Below are 16,152 nucleotides of genomic sequence, written 5' to 3'. Positions count from 1 at the left end.
CCTGGCAACGCTGTAGTCATTGTCGCTTTTTTCTAACTAAGCGCCTAAAAGACATGCGCTAATAACATCACAGCTAGGGATATCACATGACCGCAATCCTGTGTATAATCTTCAACTTTTGATGGAATTAGGCGCTGAAAGGGATTTACGTATAACATACGTAAATTGATTCGATGACCGAAAATAAAAGTCATCAATCTTGCTATTTTTATAACGAATTCATTCGATTTGCGCTACTCATCAACCAAGGGCCTCATATGTAGAATTATGATTCGTACGTCCATATAAATTAAAAAAGTGATTATTTTAAACAACGTGCAGTCAGATAACGTAATATTCTATTTTCAAGACTATTAATTAAAAAAATATGAATTTCAAGCCCATTTTTGCACTTCGGATCTAATTTTACCTTTAAATTGACAAAAATAGGTACGTTACTAGGTTGTTACTAGTAACTTGTAGTGCGCACGCCCGTAAAAGTCCCACGGAGTGCCCAACACTGCATTTACGTTGACTGCAAACAACAGATAAGAATAATAACGTCGTTTCGCGCCACGATCATTATAGTAAAAAATAATAGGGCGCAGAACCGTTAGCAGGTATTCATCGCTACTAGTTGCTCGTTGTACTTACTCGAAAATATACAGTAAGGAAGGACCGGAAGAGCTTACATAAGGAGGAATCGAGCCTGGTCGTACAGAACAGAAGCAATCGATCGTTCGCAAACGTCTACGCAATGGGTTTACCTCGTGTATTTTTCGACGTGTCCGCCGACGACAAACCGTTGGGCCGTATAGTGATGGAATTACGAGCAGACGTGGTCCCGAAAACAGCGGAAAATTTCCGTGCTCTTTGCACGGGCGAAAAAGGTTTCGGGTACAAAGGGAGTACTTTCCATCGAGTAATTCCAAAATTTATGTGCCAGGGTGGCGATTTCACAAATCATAACGGCACCGGTGGGAAATCGATTTACGGAGAGAAATTCGAAGATGAAAACTTCGAACTGAAACATACCGGCCCCGGTATATTGTCTATGGCAAATTCTGGACCAAATACCAACGGTTCACAATTCTTTTTAACCACAATAAAAACTTCTTGGTTGGACAACAAGCACGTTGTGTTTGGTGCCGTCGTGGATGGCATGAACATAGTGAAAAAGATCGAAAGCTATGGTTCACAAACTGGGAAAACTCATCAAAAGATCATTATTAGTAATTGCGGACAACTCTGAAGTGGACGACGTACCACACATATTAATTTCTTCATAATCTGCTATGTCTATATTTTCTCTGGACTACATGATTTTTGTAAAATAAATGTGTAACACTAAAATACATTGATCAGAAATGAAACGATGCCTATGTTTTATGAGTAGAAACACTCGCTAAGATCATACTTTCTCTTATCCTGATCGCGACACAATTAAACGAGGCTGTTCAAAAATTAACCAAGATTTACCTATCCTTAAGTACACATACATACTCTCGTGCATGCGCGTACATATCTACATGTATACATATATATATATATATGTGCTTATATACAGCGATAAATACTTAATACACGTAATGGTACACTTGAGTTCCGGTTCAGGTTCCGGTTGTTGAATATACCACGCGTATTGCACTATCGATTAAGTAAAAATATTAAATATCCGCGAGCGCAATACCTTATTTTCATCATAGTCTCTTCCAAGTCCATGTTCAGTGCCCATGACAGTACCATAGTCTTTTCCAAGCACCATACGTAGTGTGCTTCGCGAATACGACGACGAATATGTATGTTAAGCTAGTTAGCGCGGTATACCAGCGAACGCACATCAGGCACGTCAGGAAGAAAGTCATTGTCATTCAATGCATATAGGCAAATTTACCACGAAGAATAGGTTGAGCTCGAGAATAGAGGCGAACACCAAAAAGATGATGTACATAATAAGACAGGCTATTCCAACGTTCCGTGTCAATTTAAATTTGGCAAACAGAAGGGACAAGTAAAGAACAGTAAGGGTAGAGAACAACGATATTGCACTGTAAACGAGTCCTTGCGAATTGATCGTCACATAATGATTGCCAGCTACCGTCGGGAAAAACGCAGCCTTGAGAAACCAAGGTAGTCCGAGGCAAAGTAAAACGTCGAACACGTTCGAGCCAATCGAATTGCTTATACCCATGGCCCCGTGTCCTAAAAAGAATTAGTTATCGTTAGACGGATTTCTGATAGTGGAAAAGAGAAGCCCCGTGATAGCGCGGGGGCTGGAACGAATCCCATGCTAATACCGCTTATTACATGTGTGTATGTATCTATACATTGTATACATGTAGTACATGCATAACGACGCGTAGTTAAAAAGAAATGATTCCAAGATTGGGTGAATTTGATAAATAGCGACGTGATAATATCGTACGGCGCACGCTATCGTTCATCCAGGTTTTTTCTGATACCATTATCACGATTGTTATTCGCTGATTGTATAATATATTTCTTGATTGGCTCCGGCGATTATCACGACGGATCGCGCAGCCATCCGACGACGTCGGCGGCGGCGGCGACGGCGGCGGCTTGTTTCGTGTGCCGTTGCGGTCAAATGAGAATTTCTATTAATCGACGACGGTTAAAAAGACGAGAATTACCTTGATTCGCGACGATAACGCTCGACACAGCCTCCGGTACGCTCATTCCTGCCGCTAGAAAGGTCAATCCCATTATGGAGTCAGGGATCCTAAATGTATCGCCTGAAACAGTGATCGATCGTTACACGCGACGTCCACGGTACAACTCGGCTATTATAACACGCAATTACTGTTTAACGACGGGACCGCGTCGCATTTACGGGTTCACGGTACAACGGATATTTGGACATTTTTCTAATCGGTTATATAAACATCCGTACCAATCACGGTGATGACCCATCCGACGATGTAAGAAGTACTCGCTATCCATATTATACACATGAAGAACGTAACGGGGTACCAAGACTTTAACGAGTTTCGTCTGCAATCGGGAATCGTAATAAGAAGCACGAAGTTTATCGGCCATGTGAGGATCCACCACAGTTTTTCGCACACCGAATTAGGCCAATTCGTCATGTTTACAATCTCGACTAAAAAATATAAACGCTTATAAGTATGTGTAAGATCGCCGTCGATCGTATCCGCCTGCTTTCCTTACGTACGATCTGCGATCTGCTCGCATCACTTACGTGTTTCATCCTCCTCGCTCGATTCCAGTAAATGGATTTCCGTGCCTTTAATTGAATCTGTGAAAGACGATAAAAATCGATAAGTTTTTAATCTCTTTGAGATACTCTAATTTATAAATGAAATGCCCCCGCCGCAGCTGCTGCTGTCTTACCAGTAGAAATTAGAGGACTTTTTTCTGACAGATTTTTGTACTGGTTTCTTCTATTTGATAAGCGTCTACAGAATTTATGTATAGCTTTATCGTAGCACATTACTGAAATGATAAACAGATCTCAGTTTAACATATTTAATCGTGTCGATTGAATAGACGAGAGAGAAAAAGGATTTATTAGGCGAACATTTTATACACGTACCTATAATGTATAAAACGTAAGCAGAAACGAGAATTAATCCTTCGTACCATTCGATGCGACCATCGCGCAGAGTTAAAATTAATAAAAGTACCGTAATTGCATATGCAATGGTGTCTCGTGACACGGGCCATTTTTTCAGATTTAATACCTACAGAGAAAATTTATATTATTCAATGCGTTGGCTTCGAAAATGTCTGCACGACCTGTACGTTTTAATAAACGGATGTCACCGGTGCACCTGATTCGCAAATACTCCGCAACAGGCGGGAACAGCTAGAATATTAAAAACCGCGGAACCGACGATCGTCCCGACACCCAAATCCCCTTCCGTGACGAAGGTTCCTACGATGTTGATGAACAGTTCCGGGCTAGAGCTAGCCGCTGCCATAATCGTCGCTCCTGCAACATCCTCTGTTATGTTGATCTCTGAAAATAAACGTTTCTCGTCGGTTACTTCCCCAAAACACCTCGAAGCTTAAGAAAAAAATAAGACATCTTCTGGCTTCGCAAGATTTTCAATTTGCGAGGCTAGTTTCGCTGTACTCTACTCACTCTCGCAAATCTTTTTAAGCGAGGGCACGAAGAAGTCGTCGCAAACAACTGCGAGCAGCAGAAACATGTAAATCGCTATTACGAAGTGTATAACTATAAATCCTGATTGCCTGTGCTCCCGCGTAAAACCATCGGATGGAAATTCTTTGATCGCCGGCGGAGTACAGTTTATCGGTTCCTCTATTCCCGGTTCTACGGCAGCAGTTTGACTCGTAAGCTGTAGGAGCTTACGAAGACCTTAAACAGGACAAAAAAAATTATATCGTTAATATCGCTTATCAGATTTCGCATGAGTCTTTACGCAATTCACTTTGCGATCGTATCTACGCATCGATTCATCGAATAAACGAACGATCGTGTCGACCGCGTTCATTGTCACACGAACGAGGAATAATTCGATAATAATTAAAAGGAAACAAAACAGGCGACGATGGACGACATCGACTATGCTGCACTTACGCGTATTCGTGAAAGCCGGATTAGTCGCGGTCGAGGCATGATTCGGACGAAATGTTGCTAACGCGTTTACGAGGAGCAAGTATGTCGTTGGAACGGCGATCATGCATAATAGTTTGTAGCCTAACGTTCGGCCGCGATGTTTTGGCGTCATCGAGAAGTCGGTGCGTAGGCAGATACCGTGCGATTATGTAATTGCGGTGAGAAAATGGTAAAAAATTTTCGACGATCGAGCTCCAACGATGTCACTCGCCGTCCTGTACGGTACTAATTTTGATTGACATCGAAGTCGAACAGTAGATCGATGTTTTTCGTTTACGAGCATTATCGGCTTTAACTTTACACAGATAAGATACTACACAAAGCGAATCAAGACATCCCTTTACTGATAATTCCAATCGCCAGGAGTGTTCCTGCTAGTCGAACACCGGTAATTAAATAATATCTGCGACAGGTGATCGGCCCGCGATCGCACGCGCGTTGCATCCGCTTAAGATCGCCTCGTACGTATCGATGCGTGCCCTGCACGATTACTATTTGTACGCATACGAAATGTATTCCTAATGAAACTGTGAACACCGGATACCGACGATCGGAGGAATTCATTTATTTCTTTTCCATTTCTCCTTGTCCTTTTACCTATGTCCCTGTATGTATTCGAGCGGGGAGCAGCGCTCGTTTAGGGAGGAAAAGGCCGATTAGGAATAAAACGCGACGCTTAGCTCTTGGTAGAAATAGAGAAACGGAGTAGATATTGCACGGTGCACGGTATGCGATGCGTCCAATTTCCAAGGAAGCCATAACGGCGATTAGCGCGATGACGATTTCGCATTTTGACCGCGGCACGATTCAGCGGGCGCGATGCGCGAGAGCCGGAGAAGAGAAGAGAAGAGAAGAGAAGAGAAGAGAAGAAGAGAAGAGAAGACCCGGAGGGAGGGGCGATTCCAACAAACGCTGCCGGACTTCGGAGTAGTTGTTAATGTAGTATATGTGTGACAACGGGATTGACAACATGGATACGTCTGACTTAGGAGGAGGTTCGTTCAAATTTATTTCAAATATCGCCGCGGGATATGCGTTTTTTCACGGTGCCACGAAGCTCAATCGCGTTTCGACGCCTACGGACCGAGGGGGGTGGTGGGCAATCGGCGGGGGTGTAGGCGATGTGCTCGCGATTACAGTGAAAAGAAATCCTACGGATCAAAGATGTCGTGGAGTAATGCAAAGAGAAACTAATTGAAATGGACGGAACGGATGGATGGGAGAGGATGCGGAAACAGACGAGAAAGATGAAAAGGATCAAGACACTGGCGCTGAATCGAAGGGCTCGTAACGGCAGAGAGCCATTAAAAAAATTAGTGCGCTTTAAGTTGATTCCGATTCTGTCGTATGCCGTACACGTGTGCCGTGTTGTGTTGCAAATCATTGTGACAATTGTAATTCGAAGAAAATACCAAAAGGAGACTGTTTATCGCGTACAGATCCCTACTTCCATCAGTCAGCTTCTGTAAATCGCAAAATTGCAATCGCGGTGGAAAGCGTCTTATTTGCGTAAAACTATTACGAATAAAAGTTATGCGATCTTCAAATCACGGAGTATCCTGCTGTGTGGTCCCTAGGCGGCACGTGTTGTTACTGTCATTTTTTTCGGAGTAACTTAATCAATTAACGAATTGACTCTTGTTGTTTGAGCCATTATTCTCTCTCTCGCTCTCTCTGTCTATTCCCCGCGCTTTCCTTCTTGCTCACTCGCATATTTGATTATCTATTCTTCCTGCCTCCCTCATTCTCCCTGCTCCATTTCTACCTCATCTCTCTCTCTTTCTCTCTGTCTCTGTCTCTGTTACACGCGTACACGCGTCGCATGCATTCCGTAGTTGAAACATTGCTTAGAAAATGTTGTACAGGCGTATCAATTAAATGAGAATCTTCAGTATCGATAGAATTTTTCGTATTATACGTAATTCGTTGTTCAAAGTTAACGTTTAGAGTTCGTTATTCGTTTACTGCAGGGTGAATGAAACCATTGATTGATGTTTAAAAAAATTTTAAGAAGCTGATTCTCGGGATCGGCCGACTTGTGAAAAATTAATGAAAGATCGCTAAGTACAGTGGATCGATGGGCCAGAGTAAAATAAAAATGTCGTAGCATACAGGACAAATTGTTAGATCGGCGAGCAACGAGTGGCGCGAATCATCGGCGAAACCGTTTCGGTAGATCCGGGTCTACGGGCAGTAAACTAAATAAAAACGATCGACTCGTTAATCAACGAGGATGGTGATGATCCGTCTAATGATCGACGGCCGAGAGATGGTACCGAGCCGATGGTCATCGTTTGCTTCCAACGGAGATAAAACCGTTCGAGAACCGAATGGCCGACCCACGTTACATCTAGTTTATACGACGTACATTAGACATGAATGGCATCTCCTCTGCCAACTTGAATGAGAGCAATTTAACTTCTTTAGGTTGCTTAATCGGTAGGAAGTCACATCAACTGTACAGCTGTGTAACCTGTACAGAAGACACCAATACGTGCATCGTTTGCTTCATTACGACCGCCTATAATAAATCATAGGAGAAAAATTATCCCGAGCTCCGATGAACGAACCTGAAGAAACACGGAGGCCCACGAGGACTCCGTGAATCTGTCTGTCTTTTTGCAAAATCCGAAACCAAAATCCAGAACCACCAACAATAACAACAACAACAGCAATGGACTCATGGGCGTGAATGGTCGGGGTCTTGAAAGCGGGGGTGTAAGAGAAAAATCACGTGCAGTATCAGCGAACGGCTCGTTCAGAGAGAACAATATATCGTTATAGATTGTTGCATGCGAAACAGTTAATTCCATTTTTATATCGTACGTATCTTCGGACTTTTCGTCGTTGAGTAATTTGGAAGTTTTCAAGATGACAAAAATAGAATTACGAAAATTGGTTCGACTGACGATTGGTAAAACGGGACGAGAAAACACGTTCTATCTATCGTTTCTCGTTCGCGATCTCGGAGAGAGGTAGAATCAGAATTGAGAATAGACGTAGCGGCGAAGGTCAGTGAACTGATTATATTTGTAATTCCCCGCAACTGCTACGGCAAATGTAGCCAATTATCCTGATTCGTAATCACCAAATGGGGCGTGTATTTGACGTTTGTGCCCAACCGTGCTACATGCGAACCATGCAAGGTCATCGAAACTTATGTAATGGATCTGGCCAAAATCGTAAAACATACAACGATACGGATACGAATAAGAGCTAAAACGATCGTCGATCATTTTCTGCCGAAGACGAATTTTTCATTTTCTCTTAAATTCGATCTTTTTTTTCACTAATTCATCGTTTAACGATTCATCAAGCAATTGAACGAACCGAACGAGAAGAATCGTAATTAAGTAATTTAAGGAAGGTGAAAACGAAGAGTGCAATTCCCCCCTCTTTTCCTCGACGATAGTCGACGGAATTGTAAGACACATCGACGAGATACATCGATGACTTTTCATTTCTATACTCGATTGTATTGTCTGCACTTAACAACTAATTGTTTTATTCCTCTACTTGTACAAACGTATGTATCACAGCGAATAGCTCGCGAAAGTGAATTCGAACAGTTTTAGAACGGAGTAACTTTTTTTAACATCGGAGCGAACATATTAATTTTCTCTGAAAGATACTCGAATAGTTTCGTGCGCCGCTGCGTACATCGTTGTTGCCCGGATATATCTATGACGAGACAGAGTCTCCAAGTACAAATCGCGATTCGTGTTTTAGGTATAAATTGTACACCTCCAGCGATAGAAGACTTTCCACACGACCTTTTCGACGAGAAGCAGAGGCAGGGTGGAGCTGTCGTCGTACACGTGATCGTTTCGCTTTACCTATTTATCGCTTTAGCGGTGGTGTGTGACAAATTTTTTGTTCCTGCCGTGGAAAAGATATGTCACGGTAAGGAATATCATCCTCGTTGCGACAGTATGCGAGTTCGATATTCGCTCGTCTCGTTCTTTTGTACCCTCTCTGCTCGATCCTCGAGTAAGCGACTACTTTCGGTTAAGAAAAGCCCAATCGGATTTATTTGCTGATTTGGAAAATCGGTTTCAGCACTTTCTATGTCCAAGGACGTGGCGGGTGCCACGTTTATGGCCGCGGCGACGTCGGCACCGGAACTGTTCGTGAACGCGATCGGCACGTTCATCACCGAAGGTGACATCGGCGTCGGGACAATAGTAGGCTCGGCCGTATTCAATATCCTCGCGGTACCGGCCTGTTGCGGTATCGGTGCTGGAATGGTAAGCACTCCAGATTGAAACCATTTCAACGGGATAGTCTAGCTTTTTCGATGCCAGGCGATGCTACGCGCGTGTATTACGCAACTGAAATAATTCACGCACGATAATCCGGAATGCGTACAGGTAGTTCCTTTAGACTGGTGGCCGGTCAGCAGAGATTGCCTCGCCTACGGCGTTACGGTCGCAATACTGATATGTATCATACATGACGAGCGGGTAGAATGGTACGAAGCGTTAACGCTGGTGTTATTATACATCGTATACATCGCCGTCATGTATTGGGACAAATCGTTTCAGCGGTGCACGAGGTTCCGTGCGCACAACGCTGATCAATCGTTACCAGACGATCGTCGCCATGTCACAGGTAATCGCGGGTCAGTCATATTTATCGTGTCGAAATAATTACATTGATAATCTGGCAACTAGCATCGATCGGTTTAGAAGGCAGCACGGAAATTCACATGGCAGGCTCCGACAAAGTACAGCCGGCTGGTGAACAAGCCGAGCATATGGACGTACCGTTGCAAAACGGTGGGACCAAGACTCAAGATGAGAATCCTGAACCTGGTAAGTAAGATGACAACGACGACGACGATGATGGTGGGGGAGGAAAATTTCACGACATTCGCATATGTTGCGCAGATTACGAATACGAGTTGCTGGTTTGGCCCGCGCGAGCCGGATGGATAAGAAAAACGGCGTGGATCTTGACTTGGCCGATTCATTTAATTTTCATGTGTACGATACCGGACTGCGAGAAGCCGCGATTCAAGAATTGGTTTCCGATCACATTCCTCATGTGCATCATTTGGATCGGATCTCTGAGCTACGTTGTCGCATGGATGATCACTATAATCGGTAGTAAACCAAGCGATATCATGTAAAAAATAGAATACTCCATGCACAAGGACAAACGACAATCGCATTTCAGGAGACACTCTGAAAATACCAGACTCCGTGATGGGCATTACTTTCCTCGCTGCTGGTACCAGCGTTCCAGAAGCCGTATCGAGCGTTATAGTTGCGAAGCAAGGTAAAGTAAAATACGAACATTATGCTTATAAGTTGAACGCTCTCATAAAAAGAAAGTACTGCTGTTCGTTGGTCATGATCGCTGACAAGGTGGCCGTTTTAGCGAACTGTTCGCACGAACAGACCTAGCCACAATAATAATAAAGTTCGATTGCCATCTTTGATAATTTCGGTCAAATCGTATAAGCTTCCTCGTTGTTCTTTTAATCGAATCGTTCCATTGTTGTTCTGTGCCAGGACACGGCTCGATGGGAATCAGTAACTCGATAGGATCGAACACGTTCGACATCCTACTGTGTCTCGGTCTTCCATGGCTAATCAAGTCTTCGTTCTCACCGACGCAACCGGGCAAACACTATATCAGCATAAACTCCGGTGGTCTCGAGTACAGCGCTATATCGTTGTTGTCCACGCTGATGTTACTCTATATCGCTTTCGCTTCAAATAAGTTTCAGCTCGATAGAAAAGTCGGCCGAGCGTGTTTATGCATGTACGCCGTTTTCCTCATACTAGCCTCGTTAATCGAATTGAACGTATTCTTCAGGGTAAATTTGCCCACGTGCCAGAGGACGGTCAAGTGATACCGGTCATCGAATGCGGAATTGCTTAACGATCACGGTTCGATGACGGTGTTTCTTAACTGATCCTCGTTCCAATTCGAACTTTTCTTCCCCCATTACATGTTCGGATAAACGAAGTTTACTACTAAAAGTTCTACTGCTGCTACTACTACTAATACCACTACTACTACTACTACTACTACCACTACTACTACTACTACCACTACCACCACTACTACCACTACTACCACTACTACCACTACTACTACTACTACTACTACTATTACTCTTACTACTAACACTACTACTACCACTATTACTACCACTACTACTACTATTACTACTACTATTACTACTACTACTAACACGATACTTTTTCTTGTATCGTTTCACTCTTTGACGAGGCCGTCCTCCCTTTACTGCGACTCCGTTTCATCCTGTTCGTTATTCTATTCTCAGCAATCCGTGCAATCCCAACGATGCGCACTCTTTACCTAACACAATCGTAGCTTCGTTTATGTATTGTACTTTCTCTCTCATCTCCCCTATAGTTCGCATACTCGAACCTATTCTCCCTTTGTTCCGACCAAATCGACAGCATACGTTCGAGATGTATGCGACTCCGTCGTGTATCGTCGCATTTTCATTTCTCAATTCAATTCTTTCTCTCGCGTTATCGTCTCGTTTTATTCCGACGATTCAAAAACTCATATTAAGATACGAGGAATAAAAGAAATTCCGAACGGCGAATGTTTCGTCTTCTGGGAAAGAATAATAATATACTATACTGTGTGGGAGACAACTGTTCGCGTTATACTAATTGGAATGATAAATAATAACAGAATTATAATTTTACGCTCGACCTCGAGGTGGCCTAAAAAAGAAAGTAATGAATAAATAAACTCTTAAAAAAAGAATGGATAAATAAATAGTGCGGATGGAACACGAATTCGATCGTATGATAGCGTAGAAAAGACTGCCGCTTCTACAAACATTTCATTTATACATACATACGTATAAGCATCGCATAAAATAGACAGGGACGTTAACTGAACGTAGTAGTACGCGTCCTACGAATGGTTGAGCAGAGCTTCGATAATCGGTTATCGTTCCAGAATACCACGATAATCAATTAACGGTAGCTAATTAAGAAACTTTTCGATAATTACCGTGCCGTGATGTACATCATGTTTATTTGATAAAAATAAATTGACGCGTACTGAAGTTCGCCGCAGGGTGTATATTTAGGTATAATCTAAGAACTTAACGAGTTTAATAAAGTACTGTAATAAGTTATTAAAAAGGAACTATCCGCAGTCATTCCTCTCCTGTCCTACCCATACGTCCTTCTCTTTATACCGTACTTGGTTGCACCGCTCCGTTCAGGCACTAGTTGCGTTACTGTCAAGGCTCCGAGGGTTTATTAATAATAATAAAATAACAAAAAAAAAAGCAGTCTTATAAATACAGCGGTAGCTCTATCGATAGCTACACTGCAGAGAGCGTGTCGCGTCGCACACGCACCAATTGTATTCAAAATAGACAGGTAGTAGGTGTAGCTATCTGCAAGCTCGGAGCTTGTAACGAGCTTAAAAGTCTTGGCGAGTGGTATCGATATAATCGGAAAGTTAGTGAGCGGTGCTTCCGCGGTTGCGACGTATCCGTGTGCTGCTGGCGATTGTAATCAATGTTTTCGAGACCTTTGGCACGATTTCAACGTGGAGGAGTCGATCTGCGAATCCGGGAAGAGAACACGACCGTCACGCGGCGCAGATTCGTTTCAGCGAGGAACAGAAACACGTCGGCACACGTTCCAGACTTTTGACAGGTTAGTGGAAACGAGCAGATAAGAAGAGGGATCATCGATATCGCTTTACGACATCCTCATGTTCACCCACTAACATTTCGAGAACCGCGTTGCGATAGGTCATTGAAAAAAAAAAAAATCATTTTCCGTGGTGTTCTTCGTCCGCGCGTCCGTGCACGCGCGCGCTCGCGTGTCAGTCACTTGCGTGAGAATCAGAGACGACAGGTGAAGACAGTCAGGTACAACGTTACGTCGTTTCGATCGACCGACAGAGATAACGCGTTTCAAACAGTGACAAAGTATATACAACGTGTACCGAACAGAGTGATCCGCAAATTTCCCCGCGTTTAAAAACAGAGTTCACCGGTAAAATATGCGGAGGTATACGAACAAATCTGTGAAACTCGTCCTTCCAACCCTGAACTACCCTTGACGATAACGTTCACCTGACGCGATAATTTTCGAGAAGCCTGGAGCTGCTGGGGTGTCATCGATTATATTAAACGATAATAATGAACGAACTAGCATTCTTGAGCAACGCAACGGCGAGGACTATGCGGAGTTAAAGCTATGCATGCTGTATCATCGGGTGGCAGTAGGTCGAGCGCGAGTATTAGGTCGGTAGGTCGAACAACGCGAGCGACCATAAACGGTTCAGGAAGGGGTCAGCTACACGTCACCACACTGGATCCGCGCTGCGGCGGCGGCGGCGTCGTCGTCGTCGTCGTCGCTGAGATACCGTCAACCTTTACCGGTTACCGTTACCGTACCCCATCGGCTGATCGTTCCCTTCTTCGATCGATTTTAAACGAGAAACAATAAAAATGTTAACACAGCTTTACGAGGATTGTTACGTACTCCGGTCGGAAAATGGATTCATTGTTTTCCTTTATCGCGCTGGGTATACATGCGTATAAAACAAGCGCGATCGATGCACTCGATGAGGATTCAGTAGTGAAGACTTAAATTTAGATGACAGGGTAGCTACTTGTAAAATCGAGGCAAAGAATCAGCGATGGTGTTATGGAGGCCGATACGTACGTGTAGCGGTTTAAATTTAGACATACTCGGGAGTTGTAAGAGAATGTTCCAACGAAACACTGGACGGAGAATAAATAGGAGAAGAGTAGAAACGAGTGTATGAGGAATTGGGGACAAATGTGAAGAAATATCGGAACTGTGAAATTAGATGAGCCTAAGTCGGATATCTCGTCTATCGGAGGGAGATTCTGTAGCACTGGCAGCAGCAGTAGTGATGAAATAACGGGTGGTTGGATCTTCCGAAGAGGACCGGCGGCGGCTCCGGCGGCGACGGGTGAACCAGCGAAAGCAACGAATGACGAGCACGAGGAGGAAGCGTAAGAACATAGAAACGTAGAAAAAAGAAGTTAGGAGGAAGACGCGAAAGAGAAGGAGAAGAGAGGGAAACGATTTGAAAGCATGGGAGCGAGGCATCGAGAAAAGAGCAGACGAACGAGCGATATACAATTCGAAGAGAGGTTCGATGCGGCAAATGCGGCGAATGCGTTGAATGCGCTGAATGCGACGGTAGGCAACGTCATGCGCTCTGAAAACAACCGCAACCCCCTTTCGGAGGGTTAGGTGGACGCGGGGAGTTAGCGAGCGCACGCGCACATTTAATCGGTTTCCTCGAACTTCCGGTAGCGGAACAGAGACGTTACCTCTGGTAGTCGGAAAAGGAGGGAGTCGCAGAGTGTCCAAGTTATGCAGTGTTGCTTACCACCACGTAGGGGGTATAACACTCGCCGTCTCTCACAATAGAAACCTTTAACATTTTTCCACGGAATTATTTTCTTATGCGTTTCAGTGTATTACGTTTAATTAAATCGTGTTTCCCTTTATTCGTTGAGGGAGCTGACCGAGTGTCTACCGAGTTGTGCACAGTGTAACGAGTTCTCGGGACATAACAATATTCAAACAATTTTCCACGGGTATTTTTCGTTGCAGCCAGTTCGGTGGTATTTTCCTTTCCGCCCTCTCGACCGTGTATCTTCCCTTTCTTCGTTTCGTTGTTCCTCGTCCGTTCGTTCGTCCGTCCGTCCGTCCGTTCGTTCGTGCGTCCGTTCGTTCGTTCGTTCGTTCGTTCGTTCGTACGTCCGTTCGTTCGTTCGTTCTTTCCATGGAAGGACACGTTTCTCAGTTGGTATCTCCTGTATCGTGAATCTCCGACACGAAGATCGATTCTACGGAGAAAGGTATTTCCGATAACGCACAGGCTTCAACACGGACAGGTACGGTTGAAGGAGCAACGATTGTAAATGATAGCTCGTAAACGGTAGCGCCGAATGTTTCACGTATCACGTATTCGTAGACAACGAAGATCTCGCGGTTCATAGACAAAGTCGCGAATATCCAGTTCGTAGATCGTAATAAGGAGCGTCAAGTATTCAAGTCGATCATCAACGGTGGTGTACATAGATGGAAACGGAAACGGAAACGGAAACAGAGATAGCAGCAACATTGTTGATCGAAACGGGACCGCAACAACAGTCGATTCAAATAACGTCGTGCTACATCGGCTTAACTTGCGAAGTTATCAGTTGGACCAGTGAATAATCCGACGGGAGAAGTGGATTCTTTTTAGTGACGACATTATCGTCAAGTGTACGGCCACCGAAGTTAATGATCATCGCACGCCCTACCTCTCTATATTTCTCTCTCTGTTCCGCCACGAATCAAATCGTATCCACTATCCACCCCACATATCGATACTCATATCGACCACCGCTCGTTTTGACGTAACGGCGTGTACATTTTATTAAATAAAATAAGGAGAAACAGACATTTCCGTGTCGATTTTAGTGTTTTACCGATACCGCGATACCGATTTACGGAGACACGTTTTACGAGCTCGTACATACGCTCGGTACTTACCGAGATTAAATTCCGAACAGTTACGTTCGTCTTTTATTGTGTGGTGCCTAAATAATACTAATTAAATAACTTAACGTAAAGAGAAGAAACTAGTGCCTATATAACACGGAATGCGCAATAAATACGCAACTCGAATGCTGTGACTTGAAAAAGATATAGATACACGTACGTATGTATCGAGAATCTATCGTATGTATTTGTATACCGGACCAATCCGTCAAATCGAATTGTTTGACGCGCGGATCAGTGCTGCAGTGCAGATATAATCGACTCGAGAAAGAGACGGAGACGGAGAGAGAAAGATCAGATCTAGATTCGCTCTAATTTCGATTTCGAATCTCGTCGGACACGCAATTTAATATCAACTACCAGCTCGGCTAGACCATGGAACGATACGTGGAATGCGATCGATTCGTTGATGAATATGGATGTTGAATTCGATAAACGATAGTCGCAACGAGGTCGCTCGCGATTTCCCGCGGGCTCAACTGAAACGTTTTGCGAGATTTCCGTTCTCCCGAAAGATCCAATCTCTTCCAACCTTTTTATTTATAATATCGTTAGAGATACAGAGCAATGTCCCGTTTAATGTTGTGCAATCTCGCTAATACGTCCACTGCAGGAAATGACACGAACAACAACGCGAACACGAACAGTAGCATGGAAGATGACGACTACTATCCGCTGCCCACTATTTATCGGTGAGTCAAAGCTCTGATTTTGATCAACGACAAGTACTTATTAATACCTAGTATTTATCTGCGTACCGCACCAGTCGTCTCCCTCTTTCTTCATATTCTGTTCGTATTTCTATATATATACTCGCCGAAATTCTACGATTACTCAACGCGCCCCATTCGTCGTCACAGCTGTAACATAATTGAACGGGTTATCTACGAGAAAAGTGTATATTACAAATTCACGGAAACTGATTCTTTTAGTAAAAGGACGTACGATCACTAAATTGGCCAGCACGAGCTGTTTTAAGGATGTATTGCCTATACAGTC

General features: G+C 43.8%; 4 protein-coding genes across 15 annotated transcripts in view; 3 read left to right on the top strand and 1 right to left on the bottom strand.

Annotated features, from left to right (window-relative positions):
• The first annotated feature begins 465 nt into the window (after positions 1–465).
• On the top strand, positions 466–1,352 carry LOC108623211 (peptidyl-prolyl cis-trans isomerase). The gene has a single exon (XM_018021573.2). The coding sequence runs from the start codon at positions 737–739 to the stop codon at positions 1,229–1,231; it is 495 nt and encodes a 164-aa protein (XP_017877062.1). The 5' UTR covers positions 466–736; the 3' UTR covers positions 1,232–1,352.
• Positions 1,266–5,311, bottom strand: LOC108623207 (sodium/potassium/calcium exchanger 3). The gene is made up of 9 exons (XM_018021558.2): positions 4,565–5,311; positions 4,106–4,342; positions 3,792–3,979; positions 3,554–3,701; positions 3,352–3,453; positions 3,200–3,256; positions 2,891–3,100; positions 2,631–2,732; positions 1,266–2,181 (listed from the first exon to the last, which is right to left on the bottom strand). The coding sequence occupies exons 1-9, from the start codon at positions 4,713–4,715 to the stop codon at positions 1,847–1,849; spliced, it is 1,530 nt and encodes a 509-aa protein (XP_017877047.1). The 5' UTR covers positions 4,716–5,311; the 3' UTR covers positions 1,266–1,846.
• Positions 5,312–5,462: 151 nt separating this feature from the next.
• Positions 5,463–10,661, top strand: zyd (sodium/potassium/calcium exchanger zydeco). Of its 4 annotated transcripts, none has more exons than XM_018021562.2 (8): positions 5,463–5,598; positions 8,333–8,506; positions 8,663–8,850; positions 8,974–9,214; positions 9,295–9,417; positions 9,493–9,708; positions 9,782–9,883; positions 10,120–10,661. In XM_018021562.2, exons 1-8 carry the CDS (start codon positions 5,550–5,552, stop codon positions 10,461–10,463), a joined length of 1,437 nt encoding a protein of 478 aa, XP_017877051.1. In that variant the 5' UTR covers positions 5,463–5,549; the 3' UTR covers positions 10,464–10,661. The 4 variants fall into 4 exon arrangements, with proteins under 4 accessions (XP_017877051.1, XP_017877050.1, XP_017877049.1 ...); XM_018021561.2 differs by having other exon boundaries at positions 9,292–9,417; XM_018021560.2 differs by having other exon boundaries at positions 9,277–9,417.
• A 1,342-nt stretch (positions 10,662–12,003) lies between these two features.
• Hk (potassium voltage-gated channel subfamily A regulatory beta subunit hyperkinetic) overlaps positions 12,004–16,152 on the top strand; it is a 13,052-nt gene continuing 8,903 nt past the window's right edge. For 2 of the 9 annotated variants that reach the window (XR_003388934.1, XM_018021564.2), the window contains exon 1: positions 12,325–15,845. Coding sequence is in view for 7 of the 9 variants with exons in the window: in XM_018021564.2 (XP_017877053.1) it covers positions 15,721–15,845 (125 nt within the window). In the remaining 2 variants the exon portion in view is untranslated. Of the gene's footprint in view, positions 12,271–12,319; positions 15,846–16,152 lie in introns of those variants that run through there. The other 7 variants (XM_026812081.1, XM_026812079.1, XM_026812078.1 and 4 more) reach the window with 7 other exon arrangements.

This window comes from Ceratina calcarata, unplaced genomic scaffold (assembly GCF_001652005.2).
Source record: "Ceratina calcarata isolate Rehan_Ccalc_2016 unplaced genomic scaffold, ASM165200v1 scaffold255.2, whole genome shotgun sequence".
NCBI lineage: Eukaryota > Metazoa > Arthropoda > Insecta > Hymenoptera > Apidae > Ceratina > Ceratina calcarata.
This window is presented reverse-complemented; position numbering and strand designations above follow the sequence as displayed.

What these genes read in the sequence shown, in the direction of transcription:
- LOC108623211 (XM_018021573.2), top strand. Translation starts at nt 737, where the DNA reads ATGGGTTTACCTCGTGTATTTTTCGACGTGTCCGCCGACGACAAACCG.
- LOC108623207 (XM_018021558.2), bottom strand. Translation starts at nt 4,715, where the DNA reads ATGACGCCAAAACATCGCGGCCGAACGTTAGGCTACAAACTATTATGC. An exon ending in TCCGGCTTTCACGAATACGC is followed by an intron (nt 4,343 to 4,564) that starts GTAAGTGCAGCA and finishes GTCCTGTTTAAG; the next exon opens with GTCTTCGTAAGCTCCTACAG. An exon ending in TTACGTTTTATACATTATAG is followed by an intron (nt 3,454 to 3,553) that starts GTACGTGTATAA and finishes TTATCATTTCAG; the next exon opens with TAATGTGCTACGATAAAGCT.
- zyd (XM_018021560.2), top strand. Translation starts at nt 5,550, where the DNA reads ATGTGTGACAACGGGATTGACAACATGGATACGTCTGACTTAGGAGGA. An exon ending in CGATCGTCGCCATGTCACAG is followed by an intron (nt 9,215 to 9,276) that starts GTAATCGCGGGT and finishes TCTGGCAACTAG; the next exon opens with CATCGATCGGTTTAGAAGGC. An exon ending in ATGGATGATCACTATAATCG is followed by an intron (nt 9,709 to 9,781) that starts GTAGTAAACCAA and finishes ATCGCATTTCAG; the next exon opens with GAGACACTCTGAAAATACCA.